This window comes from Anopheles funestus, chromosome 3RL (genome assembly GCF_943734845.2).
Source record: "Anopheles funestus chromosome 3RL, idAnoFuneDA-416_04, whole genome shotgun sequence".
Classification (NCBI taxonomy): domain Eukaryota; kingdom Metazoa; phylum Arthropoda; class Insecta; order Diptera; family Culicidae; genus Anopheles; species Anopheles funestus.
Genome location: NC_064599.1, coordinates 22,232,603 through 22,246,306, shown reverse-complemented (window position 1 = coordinate 22,246,306; position 13,704 = coordinate 22,232,603). Strand labels below are relative to the sequence as shown.

Here is a 13,704-nt window from a genome sequence, read left to right as displayed (position 1 = left end):
CAAGATGGTAGATGCTTCCGTTTTGGTGAGGCAAGAGAAAATAGCATTAACAATGCGGAAATGTGATCTTCTCCTCAAGGAAGATGTCCCAAATGGTGTTATTAAACACACATCGACGTGCGTGCTGATCAGGCCTGTCGATCACGGCGTGCAGATAGGAATACGGGACAGGTTTGTACGAGTCGCTAGAGGTAATCAATGATTGCCGGTTCGACCTACTCCACTGGAGCGCTTGGAGCAAAAGATTATAAGATTTGCATGAAATACAACCGCCGAGTAATGGGATTGTTTAATATTCCTCAATATTGCACATCACAACTCAAATAAAACAAGAAATGGCCGTGTGTTTGGTCAACTTTCTTCGGCAAAGAATTTACCTTGCCTGGTGTTCAAAGTGATGATGAATAAATTTTTAAGAAAAAAAAAAACCACAACACACAAGCATATTATCATTATGATAAAGCAAACGAAAGCATAATAAATCTTCGAGGTTATTTTTAGCTTGCATTAACATGACACACGCCTAACGAATGATCTGTGACACGATCCCCTACGGCGCCATGTGGCGGTAGTAAAATGAAAGAATTTATCACGTTTAATTTTATCTCTGTCTTTTACGTTACTATCTTCATTTTGTTATCAGTATCTTAATCTTAATGACTTATAAGTCCTAATTAACCTAATATGAGCTTATCTAGCACAATGCATGTTTGTGCAAAATATTTTAATTATTTTAGTGATATACTCACTTAAAGATATACGCTAGAATATTCATATACATTTTTTTCTCATTCTATTAATTTAATTGAATTATTTCAATACAAATTTGATTTTCTTTACTCTATCGTTTTATTTTACAATAAACTTTTCTGTTTATTTATCATTATTAATTTATTTATTTATTTTATTTTTCATTTCTCTTCTACTTCTAGTGTTATTTCTTCAGCTCTTGTTGCTCGTGTCATCTTATTTTTTTCTCTTTCTTTTAATTGTAATTTTTGTGTATTGTTTTTACACCTCTTTGTTAATTTTTGATTTCATTAACTATTTCTTTCTAAGTATTTTTTCGTTTCTTTTTCTACTTTTCGTTTTTTGTGATGTTTTGTCTTAATTTTAGAATTTTAATTAACCTTAATGAGAATTTAAAAAAAATCTTTTTTTAATATATTTTATAAATTTTTTATACTACTACTACTACTAAAGTAAAGAAAATTTATTGTTACTTTCTTACTTAAAAACCCTTACCGCGACTACAACAATGTAGCACAACTTAAAAGCAAACAATATATCGTAAAGTTAACAAGTACACTCGATTTCAAAAAGAAAATAAATTTAATCTCAACCCAAATCCAGATGGAATGCGAAAATTACGCTCTGTGCTGAAATTTTCATATAAATAGCAATTTTTACATTAAAAATAGCACCTTCCCCCTGTTCCCTTTGCCTTCCTTAGCGCCAACCATTAAAGAGACAGTGTGAAGAAGGGTGGAAAATTGTAGGCTCACACTTCATTACATCGACATGCGTATCGTGCGCTTATGATTCAAGCCGTCAGCCGAACCATTTCATTGCCCACAGGACGTCAGGTGTTCGACGGTAGCGTTCGTTGGTAACGTTGAGGATGGAGCGCGAATATTTGGCGATACCGTAACGTACACCACCTCCGGATAACACCACCACAGCGCGTCTGCGCCAATGGTCAAGACGCCATGGTGTGATTTAAATATTTGTATCCACTTTCACCTGGATAACGGGGCGTTCCGTTCGTACCGATGCTTTTAAATGATAATACGGTGTTCGTTCGTTGGGGCGAGGATGTGTCTCGTTTCCCTGCCAGTTGGTATCGTCGGTTTAGTCGGTTACGATAGTGGGTTGCACTTTTTTTGTTTGTTTGTCTCTTCTTCTGCTGATCTGCTTCCTACGGTTGACAATATATTCGGACCACATCGTAAGGATCGTCAGCCAGACAGGCTGAAATCCAATTTCAGCAAGGAAAGCACAAAAAAACATTGATCAATACGCAATGGAATGAACTTTTGGAATTTTTGGGCCTTCCGGATCCAATAGGATGGATGGGTATCTTTGGCGGGTCCATTTTTTTTCGAGTTTGGTCAGCTTCATCTTGTTATCCTTGCAATTATCTCTACATCGAGGCTATGTTACCTTCATTAATTCACACCTGAATCGTGCGGAATGGGCAACACCCGATGACGTTCGATGATCTCAGATTGATGGACTGTCTCAGCGCGTCGAAAGCAGATCACAGTCGATCCGTTTCTTCGTTTGTTGTGTCTCCCTCGTCTCCGTATGTCCGTATTTTTTCGACCGGTTATACAATGCATGGCTGTGAGGTTATTTTTTATGGTCCCTTTTTTTAAACTTTCTTCTCCTTTGTTTAGACTTTTTTGTATCTACGTGTCTTCTTTAACAGGAAACAGTACACGATACGAATGCGTTACAGGGTAGTGTCCGGGATTGTATTCTTCCTCTGAACGTCTAGACGTAAAAAAGGGGGAAAGTGAAATCTTCCTTCATTGCATGAACCAAGAATCTAGCTCAGCATGATATCCATATTTAGCCATGCCTTTGATTCACTGCATTTCAAGGTAAATGCGTCATCCAGGGCAGAGGAAATGTACACGTGAAATGGAAACAGGTTAGCAGGACTGTTGCCGTTGATGGACGACGGTAGATTACGTCAAAGTTCAACCAGAGATGGTACATCTTCGACGATTGGTACGATAGATGCATGCGAAAGGCAAAGCGAGAAAGAGAGGAAGAGGAAAAAGCTCATGTAGCATTGTTGATGACGATCGAAGGGCGATCATCCGTCATAGATAGTGATCATGCCTCGCGTCTGGAAGAATAGCTATTTTCCCGGAGGTTTGCTGACGATGTTGGGCCCTTGTTAGATCGAGAGGTTAGAAGCTTCGTTAGGTTGTCCAATTGTTTGCCGGCGGAGGTTAAGGCGAGCATGCCCGGTCCGTGTTTTCATGACCATTTACCCTGGAAACGGACAAAGGAAATAAATGTAAGAACTTCAATGATAGTGTAGAAGAATAGTCTCAGTCATAGAATGTTCCGAGCTTTGTTTAAAATTTAAAATAATAAAATAGTATTTTGAAAGAATTTTGTGAACAAAATATCCATTGTGAATATTCAATTTCGTGAACAAAAAAAATTATTAAAAGCCTTGTTTAGAGATCAAGTTTTCATCTTATGTGATTAACCCTTCCTATTGTATTGTTCTTTACTTTCCTTTTTCTGTTGATCCATTCCTGTTAATAATTTATTTTTTATTTATCTTTTATCTTATTCCCTTTTTTTCTTTAATTCTTGATTTTATAGTTTAATCTTTTAATGTAGCAAAACACTTTTTCTTAACTTTCGTTTTTTTTTCTTTATTTTATTTATTTAATGATTACTACAATATATTTATTTATTATTTACTCTTTTTTATATTTTTAACGTAATTTTTTGTATCTTTATAGAATATTTTGTTGTATTTTTCCCATCGGTAAATGATCTTTTACGGATATTATTTTTAAAAAACCACAACTAATACAATATTAATTTTGTTTAATTCAGTCAGAGATTGAATAACTTTAGCCAAATAAAAATCATGACGATTTTTCTATCTAACTTATCGTTTTATATCAACAACTATCACTATCAACAACATGTGTCTGGTTCCGCTTAGCAACTTTTACTTTCAAACAAAGTATCGCTTCATATGCAACAGGTTACAAAAAAAAGGTGTTAAATGTACACGTTAATTGAACATCTAATAAAATGTGAAAATCCATCCAGCTGTGTTGCGGTATCGGTACCATCCCATACACACCCCACATTTGTTGAGTCACTATTTATTCGCATCAGCTAGGGCGCCCAGCTAAACGAGGTGTCATTTATTTTATTTGAACCATTACTTTCCGCTACAAAGTATCGTGGGTGTGTGTGTTTTTTTTTTGATGGTAAAAATTAATGATTCATTTGCTTATCAATTAATGCTTCCCAATGCATACGTGTTCGCATTGATCGTTTTTACGTTTTTAACATGGGAATTAATCGTTTTACAGCTTTTTAAAAGTATAATTGCATTAGCATATTTACACGCCTGTCCAATAGAAAATATTATTAATGAAACTGTATTAAAGAAAACAAAACTTAAAACGAACAACGACAAAAAACGGAACAGCATCATCAGCAGGACCATACCATACCAGCCGGGAAAGCCGGATCAAAACACAGACATCACCCGACCACCCCGAGACATCTTCACGGGCAATTGTCTTACGCGTTCGAAGTCCAACTCCCGTCCTTATCCCGGCATGGTCCCTTGTGACGCTGTGTCTCGTGTCTGCATCGTTTTCTTTTGCTTCTCCTTCCCTCCAGCGGGTCTGATCACACAGTCCGGTGCTGTTCATCGCTTACCACCGACACTACACGGCCCGCGACGCGATTCTTCTCTATAAATAAAGGTTTGTGGGCTATGTTCAGTTCAGTTTGCGCTGGATCGTGCAGCCAGGTGGAAGGTACGTTGTGAAGTAGTAGAAGTAGAGGATAACAAGCGCTGAAAGGTGTTGAAGCTCGTTCGATGCTTATCATTGTGCGATTGTGCGAATTGGTGAAGTGTTTTGTTGTAGTATTTCCTGCAAAATTTCCTGAAAACGCGTGAATTCTATAGCATCGGAAACATTAGAATGCGATGTGACGGGTGTTTCGTTAATTTCGTTAATTAAATTTTAATTTTTCGTATACCTTTTTGTTTTTGGTTTTCGTTGCAAACATCGGTACATCTTGGTGAAATGGCACAATAGAGGAAAAATTTCCAATTAACCAAATAACACCAGCCTCACCGTGAACGATGAAGCAGTTCGTGTTGATAGCGGTTGCCCTCGTCGGTTTTACGGCCGCCCAGTTCCCGAACGGCAGAACGCTCGATGCACCGAATCCAGCCCTTTGTGCAAGCCGTATCATCCACGAGCGTGCACCGGACGGCAAAGGGTAAGGCGAGCGATTTTAAAAACGAAAAAACAAAAGACTTCAACGCCCAAGCGACGAACCGCCGCTCGGAGAAAGTGTTACTGTAAAGAAACAACACACACACACAGGATTTGTGGATCGGGTTTAAAGTAAATTTTTGCTGTTTCTTTTCTCTTTGTTTTCCGACACCTTATCCTAATAAATTTCCTTTACCCCCGCCGCTTGCGCAATGTACCACCACCGCAAACTCCGTGCGCTACATTATGCGGTAAGAGAGCGTGTGCGCGGTTTTTTTGCTTTTTGTTTTGTTTTCTCCCCAGCCTTGTGGGGGTGAAAAGTGATCGAAACGGTATTGCAAGAAATTGTACAGAGGTGAAAAAGACAAAAGAAAAAAAACAAAACAAACAAAACAAACCATATCGTGAGAATTTCGTTACGATCACCTACAGAATGGACGATCGGTGCAAATGGGAAGTGAGGTTTGTTTTTCTCAGGCGCCAGGGAGTTGGTTTGTTGCTCTTTTTTTTTTTGTTTTTGCCCCCCTCCGCTTTCTTAATTGCACGTTTTTCACGTCTTTAACCCAGCACGGGCTTCGGGCTGATGATGAGCCCCCCAAACCTTTTTGCTTTTTCAATGAGATTGTTATCATTGTTTACCAGCTCGCAAAATGTCACTCGGAAAGCTTTATGTGAGAAAATTTGCCGATACGCAGGGTGGTAGTTTGTTTGTGTGTGTGTTTTTTTAATTTTACGTAAATGTTAATGTTATCTTACCTGATGTCAAAAAACATATTGTATTGAACATATTTTTTGTCTGAAGAAAAATATTACTAGTAAACAATATAAAAATATTCCATGAGACAATAATTTCTTCTCTGTTCGAAAACACATGATCGTACCCAAGCCTGATGCTGTCCGATCGATCAGAATCTTGTGTCTACTTTCTCCACGCATTACTTTACAACATCCTAGAACCTGTTGGGTCGGAGAATTGCCGGTGCGGTCGACACACAGCAAGTTCAATGCCAGCAACGAAGGAAATGGTAATGGGTGCCTTTGAATAACACGTTAAGTCACTTGAACAACTCTTCGGCTTGGGAAGGGTCTTTTCTCTTCTTTTCTTACGAGACCCGCATCAATAAACCTGGTTCTCGGACCGTTGCTGTTGTGTAAGAGATGATACGAGCGAAGCGGTAGGATGGCGCGGGATGGGTTTATTGACATTTGGGTGAAGCTGAACCGTCTGTGATCGAATGAAGGCTTTTTGAAGGGTTGACTGTTATGCTGTTGGGTAAACAGTGAGGTAAATATGAAACTATGATCATGCTTGCGATGAGCCAAGTGTTATGAGCAGATGTAACAGGCATTGCAATCGTGTTGTTATTCTCAAAGCTGTGTGATTGCTGTAACCGTAACAAATACGGATTCCAAGTATATTAGTTAAGGATTTTTATAGGTTTTTGTTTTTTAAGTAAATCCTTGTCTGGAACATAATAATTTCTATAAAATTTAAATTATATCTCATCATACAATTATGTGCCAAAGGAATTTAATTAACAAAACTTGAATTAAACAGTGACTTCTGAGTATAGAGAAGATTTTTTATTTTGAAAATTAACATCCAGGCTGTATTCTAAAAATTTTAAAGTACTCTACAGACGCAAAAAAAGAAAGATAAAAATTAATTTAAACATACCAACCATATAACACAAATAAGATGTAATATTACATTTTTTTATATTTCCTTCTTTTTTTGCCATTCCTGGCTTTCTTTAACTTTACTACAGTCTGTCCTGATGGAATTTAATACCCGGCCATTGTCGTGTAAGACTGCCGATGATTTTTTGTGTTTTACATAATAATCAAATGTTTGTTTTATGTTATATATGTTAAAAAGGATATGTTCTATAATGAAAACAATTTATAAATTAATTTTAATTTTATAATATGAATATTCGAAGTAGAAAAACTATTTCCTTGAATTAAAAACATCAAAAAGTAATAGAAAAAATGATCAAAATGATTTTCACATTTTTTTTTTTACAAAATGCGTTCATTTATACTGTTTTTTGTTAAATTTCATAAATTTTCTTACTGTTGAAAGTGTCTTATAAATCTTTTTTTTAAACAGTTAATATTCAATTAACTCCACATAGATTAAATGATCAATTTATTCTACCCGATGGGAGAAAAACGAAACCCGACCCAGCCAACCTGCATTTGGCACCTTTGAACCGTTCAAAATTCAATCGCTTGTATCACGCAGCTATGTTTTCATCCGCTTTCTATCTGACTCACCCACACAGCTACTTCTTCTCCTGGCGCGATCCAACACTGCGGGGCGTTGAGAAGGATTGGCTCGATGCGAGAAATTTCTGCCGCCAGCGCTGCATGGACAGTGTGTCCGTTGAGACGAGCCCGGAAAATGAGTGGATCAAGCAAAGAATCGTGGAAGGACGGGTAAGTTATGCACCGACACAGACAACACGGCCGGTCACGTGCAAAATGCAATTGCATTTTGCAGTTCCCGAACCCGGAAAACGATGGTCCGGGTCGAAAAGTCAGCGTGCCTTGAGGTTTTGGGGCTGAATCGTTTCAACTTGTCATCGATAAATCACAAATCATTGGCTCATTGTTTGCTGCCGGACGACGGCGTTGGTTTGCGTCGTTTACTGACATTTGATGCCGATCTAATCATACCGATCGGTGTACTTGATGCACAAGCTTGATGTTCCCATCTCCGGAAGCGGTTCGTAGCGCCACGGTGATACTGGGACTGTGTTTTTGCTGGGTGGGGAAGGTTTCCCCACCCCCCCACCGTATACACTCACTATCGGCACTCACATTGCGTCACACGGAAAACTGAAGCTGACCACCGTCGGATGGTGCACTTTAGGCGATAGCGGCATATGGTGCGCGCACAAACTCATTAGCATAGGTTGAAGCAGTTTGGCAAGGTGCGTCCGTCCACTAGAAATGGTGCCAAATTTGCGAATAACCATTTTTAATAGACGAAAGTTCATTAATTATGTCACATCTTATCTGGGGGAAAAGTGGGGTTTTCTTGTGTTATAAAATTTTTGTCTAATTTTAAGGTTAGATATATAATCAGGCACTTCAGACAAAGGTCATTTTTTGTGTGGGTTTTTTTTGAGGATTATCTTCAAAATTAAATTGGCTGTTTTTTCCACAAGAAATAACTTACATTGAAGAATACGAGAACAAATTATATCTTTTTAAATTTATTTTGTTTATTTTGTCATTTTAAATTAATTTTCCAACAAATATTAAATTCCAAAAACTTTAAAATATTGTAAAAAAAGGTGCTGCAATCCAAAATCTAAAGAGTCAAAATTGAAAAAAAAAATTAATTTATACAAAAAATGAAAAACGTTTAAAGCTAAAACAAAAGATCTTTTTACGCATATTTTAACAGTATTTTGGCATATAAAGCATATAAAAGAAAAATAAAAAAATGTTTCATCAAGCACTATTAAATGCTATAAAGAGCATCCTGATATCTAATATCGATCCATTTATATTTGGGTTTTTGAAGCAATATTTTTGACCAACGGGATGGTCCTAATTTGGGTTCTTTGGAAGAGTGAACCGTTTTTAAACCTTTTTTTGCTTTTCGCGTCACTCGTAACAATTTTGCATCTTGGGAAAAACGTGTTTGAAAATTAAATAATAAGCGTTTTTCCTCAACATACTAAGTTGATTTTTTTTAACAGATAATTAATAAAAAAAAGTTCAGTTTTATCGATTATTTCGACTGTATATTAAGTGATAAATTCTCCTCTGAAGCAGCAAACCGGTAGAGCGACAGAGGTTCGTTTTTGGTTTAATATAATTTTCACAAACCACTACTGGGCCGGAACTGGGGGAGACATGCGTACGCATACTGATCATCCACAATGCTCATCTGCATTCTGCACGTCTGCGCCGTCTCGTAAGACCTCCTCATCGTTGGTGATGATGTCACACATCGGTATGCATTCAACGATGCAACGGTTTCTTTTACAAACAAAAACAAACCCACCAAACAATGTATGCCACACGTCTCTATGGTGATGTGCGTTACTATGACGCGAATATTTTGTTTTTTTTTTGTTGGTTTAGCTGCGTGTTGCGGAAGGTCGTCGTTGGTGTTCGGAAGGTTCGGGTTTGGCTTTCACTTTTTTTCTGCTTTATTTAATCGTCTTCGTTGGCAGCAACGGAACTGCAATGATGCACCCGTTTGGTTGGCTCCACCCCACACAAAAACTCGGTATGTGGACAAAGTACCGCTTGCTGTAAGGATAATAAATTTGTCCCTTCCCTCCTTTGGCTTCGTTGGGATTCCTCCCGGCTTACTTCGTTAGTAACGATGTTGTTGTTTTAAATGAGTAACTATTTTTAGCTTCACTTCCTTCCAAATGGCGGGGAACCGCGTAACTGCGTATGAATTAATAAAAGGCAGATGGTGCACACCAGTGAAAGCGACGAAACACGATTTGACCAATTCTCACCACAAACGAAAAAAAAACCCTTAGCAAAAATCGAACCACAAGCAAGGACTGGGTAATTTTTGACCTCATCATCATCATTATCATAACTTCGGCCACTTTCCCTTAAACCGGTTCAATAAGCGGGGGCAGATTCGCCCAGCCTGAACCGTTAAGCGGGAACATGATTTTCGATTTAGTTTCTTTTTTTTTGCCTTCGATTTGGTTGCGACGATTGGCTTGTGCGATTTGTGCGAATTCCAACATTCACAGACACACAATTTGATTCCGTTGGGTCTCGGCGAAGTTTGGTCAGTAAATTATGACAAGTGGTGATTTTGTATTTCTCTTTCGCTCAGACTTGAATATTCATGACAAACATGAGCAAAAACAACAAAAAAAACGTTGTCTGTTTGAATTGTCTTTGCGAACCTAATCGTTTATTCATGCTCGACGTAATCGGGACAGTTTTGTTGGTTGTGAGTTTTTTTTGTTTTTTTCTTTTTCTGGTTTTTAAATTGCTTTAAAAATCGGTGTATTTTCCCTGTGCTTGCAGTCGGTCAGTTTTGCTTCCGGTAGTTTTCGTTACATGGGAAACAATTATGTTTTACAAATGTTTTTTCGTAGTTTTTTTTGTGTTTTCTTTAAAAATTTTGATTATTAACACTAGTAGAATCAGTGTTTGAATTTTGTCTGTTTTGAATGCTGGTCTTCGAAGACGGATCGAAGACAATCTTTCGCATAAGCATTCGCTCTAATACACCAAAAAGGTTCCGGATCGAATCTCATTTATATGTCATAAGAATGATCTGTTGAGTGAAGAAGAAAAAAAAGTTACTCGTCTATAACCTCATTCTTCAAGAAATATTTAAAATTATTAATAAATTAATAATTAAAGAAATTGGATGGAAAAACATAGAAATCGATGCTCATGAATCAAAGAATCACTAAATATTAATGATTCTCCAATGATGGTTCTGGCTTTGTTGGGAACAAAAGGAAAAGTTAAAATGATAAAAGAAAATTTATTTTCTATAGTAATATTTTATATTTATGCATCTTCACCATGAAGATTCGAACAAGAATTCGAATAGATAGTTATAAATACAGTTTCAACAAAAGTTATTTTTAATTTTTATTTTAGAAGTTTCTAACAAAACATAAAAATGTGTTCTTCAAATTGCTTAAACAGTATAGTTATAACAGTAGAGCGTTTAAAAGGCAAAACCAAACCTTAAAAGCTCATTTGTTTGACTTTTTCCTCTTCTTCAAGCTTATCAAAGTTGCATCGAGCAGATATTCGCAGACACCACAAAACAAAAGATAAAGAAGGAAGCCCCAAACCCCTATTATTATCCATCAATTTTCACACGCTGCACACTTGCGCGAACATTACGTTAAATGTTTCCCTGCTGTGTTGTGTGTGCCAACCGTCCGTGTACCGTGCGTCTTACAGTACGGATAAGCACACTTCAAATCTGTGCATACTTGAAAAAAAAAGGTTTATTTATACTTCGAACCTTCTTTGTTTACTCGTTTACGCACCGCAACAGCACAACGATCGCGTTTCAATAAACCACCTGATCTTCATCTACCTCTGTGCCCTAGAGAATCGTATTAAAAGCCACCCAAAAAAGGGTTTGTGTTTAAAGAAGGGAACAAAAAACATATCGCTGGGAGTGGAAGAGCATATCAATAAAACTCACATTCCAACGATGACACTAATCCAGGCCACCGGTCCCGGTATGGCAAATGGCGGAAACGATACACACACACACGCGCGCGTTGTGAAATTTTTAAATCTGACTGACTGACCGACCGACCGACCGGCCGACGAGATGCCCACCAAGTGACGCAATCGCCAAAAGCCCAGGCGAGATGATAATTATGAGCTCATGAAAATCATGCAGCTTGTTATTCCACAAGAAGCGCGGAACGTGAGGGAAAGTGAGGCGCGGGAAAGGCGTGTCCAACACCGGCGGGGCCAGGTGGTATGGTGCCAGGTTTGGAAAAACTTTCGTTTTCGTCTGGCAGATGCAAACACGCCTTGAAGATGCGCCGCACCATCGTCATCCCGCCCGGGACTAATGGCGACGATGGCCGTAAGGTGTGTTTCGACCAGGGAATGATCAGCTTTAGTTTAATGACAATCTGCAGTGTGAGGAATGGGGGGGTGGGGACACATTTCCCAAGACGGGTTGGGTTGGTGGTTGTGGAATTGTGGTTTTTGTTTGATGGTTGATGATTTGACCACTTTACAGTCGATTCCTTCAATGTTCGCCATCGAGAAACGAGAAGTATAATGTAATGGGAAGATTAGTGGCCAAGCAATTCGCAAGGGTGTTGTTGAGCACTAGCAGCTAGTGAGTGAGTTAATTACAACTTGCGCAAAAAAAAAGACGAAGCTGCTGTTGTTGCAGCGTATCTTTGTATTTGCCGCCAGTAGTCTGCAATAAACGTAAGCCCCATGGAAGGGAAAGCGATTATTGGCAAAACTGTTGGAAGGAAGGATTTTTTTTGGGCTAATAGCTATATTCTTGATAAATGTCACAAACTCAAAATCAAGAATAATAGTTGCATTCAAGAAAAATTAGTTTCATAAGGTTAATGTTCACAACAGTCAACGATCAGATCGAACTTGAGATCACAAACTAAATTATTTGCTTATAGATTTCAATAAGTTTTTATCGATCTGGTCGAAGATGACGATTCAGTAGACATGAAAGGTACATCTTCCATTTGCTCAATTCTGTAGCACCTGCATTGTGCAATCGGGGACAATTGATAATTTATCATGTTGTGCAACAAAGTTTTCAAGTTCTAATGGCAAAGTTGCAGCTATTTCTGGATTTTTTCAGATCGTCAAGTTTGATCTGAGGTGCTTCGGGTTAGACGTGAAGTTTTTCCCATTTTCTGAATCTCTTACAAAGTTTTTACAATTTATAAGTCCGTCGTGCCTTAAAGCTTGCGCCAGAGTAAAACTTGAGTATGAAAAACCAATGCCGAGAATTGATTTCGCTTGGCCAACTCGAGACACATGGGAAATTCCGACATAAACCAGTTCTCCAGTTATTCCAGTTTCCTTCTTAAAGGTTCCAGTAACTTAACCTTTACATCTTGCATTGGACAACCCTGTAACCTGATCGCGCCAGATCATTTCGTGCAGGGGATCTGATGTATTTTTTATTCTCTTCTATCTTTATAACCGAATATCCTAAAACACTACACTTCGCGGTTTGGAACGTGGTCGTTGTATCAAGAATTGCCTTTCCGGCTACTCCTCTACTGAAAACAGGACCTATATTAGAACTATCGAATTCTAAGGCAGCTACTACTAAGTAATTCAACTTTGAAATATTACTCAACTAATGCCTTCCATTCATTTTGTTTATCCCTGCAGCAAAAGTATATCTGGACCAGTGGACGGCTGTGCGACTTCAAGGGATGCGATCGTCCCGATCTGCAGCCCACGAACGTGAACGGATGGTTTTGGACGGCCGAGCTGCAGAAGCTCGCACCAACGACGGTACGCAACCAGAACGATTGGTCCGAGGGTGGCGGCATTGGCAAACCACAGCCAGACAACCGTGAACTGATCCAGGGCGGTGCATCGGAGAACTGTTTGGCCATCCTGAACAACTTCTACGATGACGGTGTCCACTGGCATGATGTCGCCTGTCACCATGTGAAGCCGTGGGTGTGCGAAGAGAACGATGCCCTGCTGAAGTACGTCAAGTACAGCAACCCGAACCTGCGCATTTAAGTACTCCACATTGCTCTCCGCAAACCCATCGTCACCGTTCTTTTGCGTGTTTTTTTGGAGGAGAGCTCTTTAAGGTTTTTTTTTTGTCGTATAGGCGAATACCTAACGCGAATTCATCAAAACCGATCGTACACATCGGATTGATGAGGGAAACACCTTCAAATTCCATCGACTGCCTTTTTTCCGCTCCTCTTAAGCAACTGTCACCATGGGCAGTGCATATTTATTGATGCCGTTTCGGGGCGATCGACAAACAGAGATCGATCGATCGATCGAGTAAAAAGAATACTGAAAGAGACAGCAAACGAAAACCGCTGTTAATGCAAACTTTTATCGTTTTGGGATTGAGCTTGCAGGCGCCGGTTGAATAGATTTTATTATAAAAAAATGCGCTTGACTGGTAAGCGATTAAAGGATAAATAAAACTTTTTAAATTAAGTACAAACCTAAAAATGAATTTGCAAACTCT

At 38.6% G+C, this 13,704-nt stretch overlaps 1 protein-coding gene across 1 annotated transcript; it reads left to right on the top strand.

Moving 5' to 3' along the window:
• Positions 1-4,824: 4,824 nt before the first annotated feature.
• LOC125772012 (uncharacterized) lies at positions 4,825-13,688 on the top strand. The gene is made up of 3 exons (XM_049443288.1): positions 4,825-5,007; positions 7,292-7,445; positions 12,873-13,688. The coding sequence occupies exons 1-3, from the start codon at positions 4,868-4,870 to the stop codon at positions 13,233-13,235; spliced, it is 657 nt and encodes a 218-aa protein (XP_049299245.1). The 5' UTR covers positions 4,825-4,867; the 3' UTR covers positions 13,236-13,688.
• Positions 13,689-13,704: the final 16 nt, after the last annotated feature.

Coding starts and splice junctions, on each gene's coding strand:
- LOC125772012 (XM_049443288.1), top strand. CDS start 4,868: ATGAAGCAGTTCGTGTTGATAGCGGTTGCCCTCGTCGGTTTTACGGCC. Junction 5,008..7,291: donor CGTGCACCGGACGGCAAAGG/GTAAGGCGAGCG, acceptor TCACCCACACAG/CTACTTCTTCTCCTGGCGCG. Junction 7,446..12,872: donor AAAGAATCGTGGAAGGACGG/GTAAGTTATGCA, acceptor TTATCCCTGCAG/CAAAAGTATATCTGGACCAG.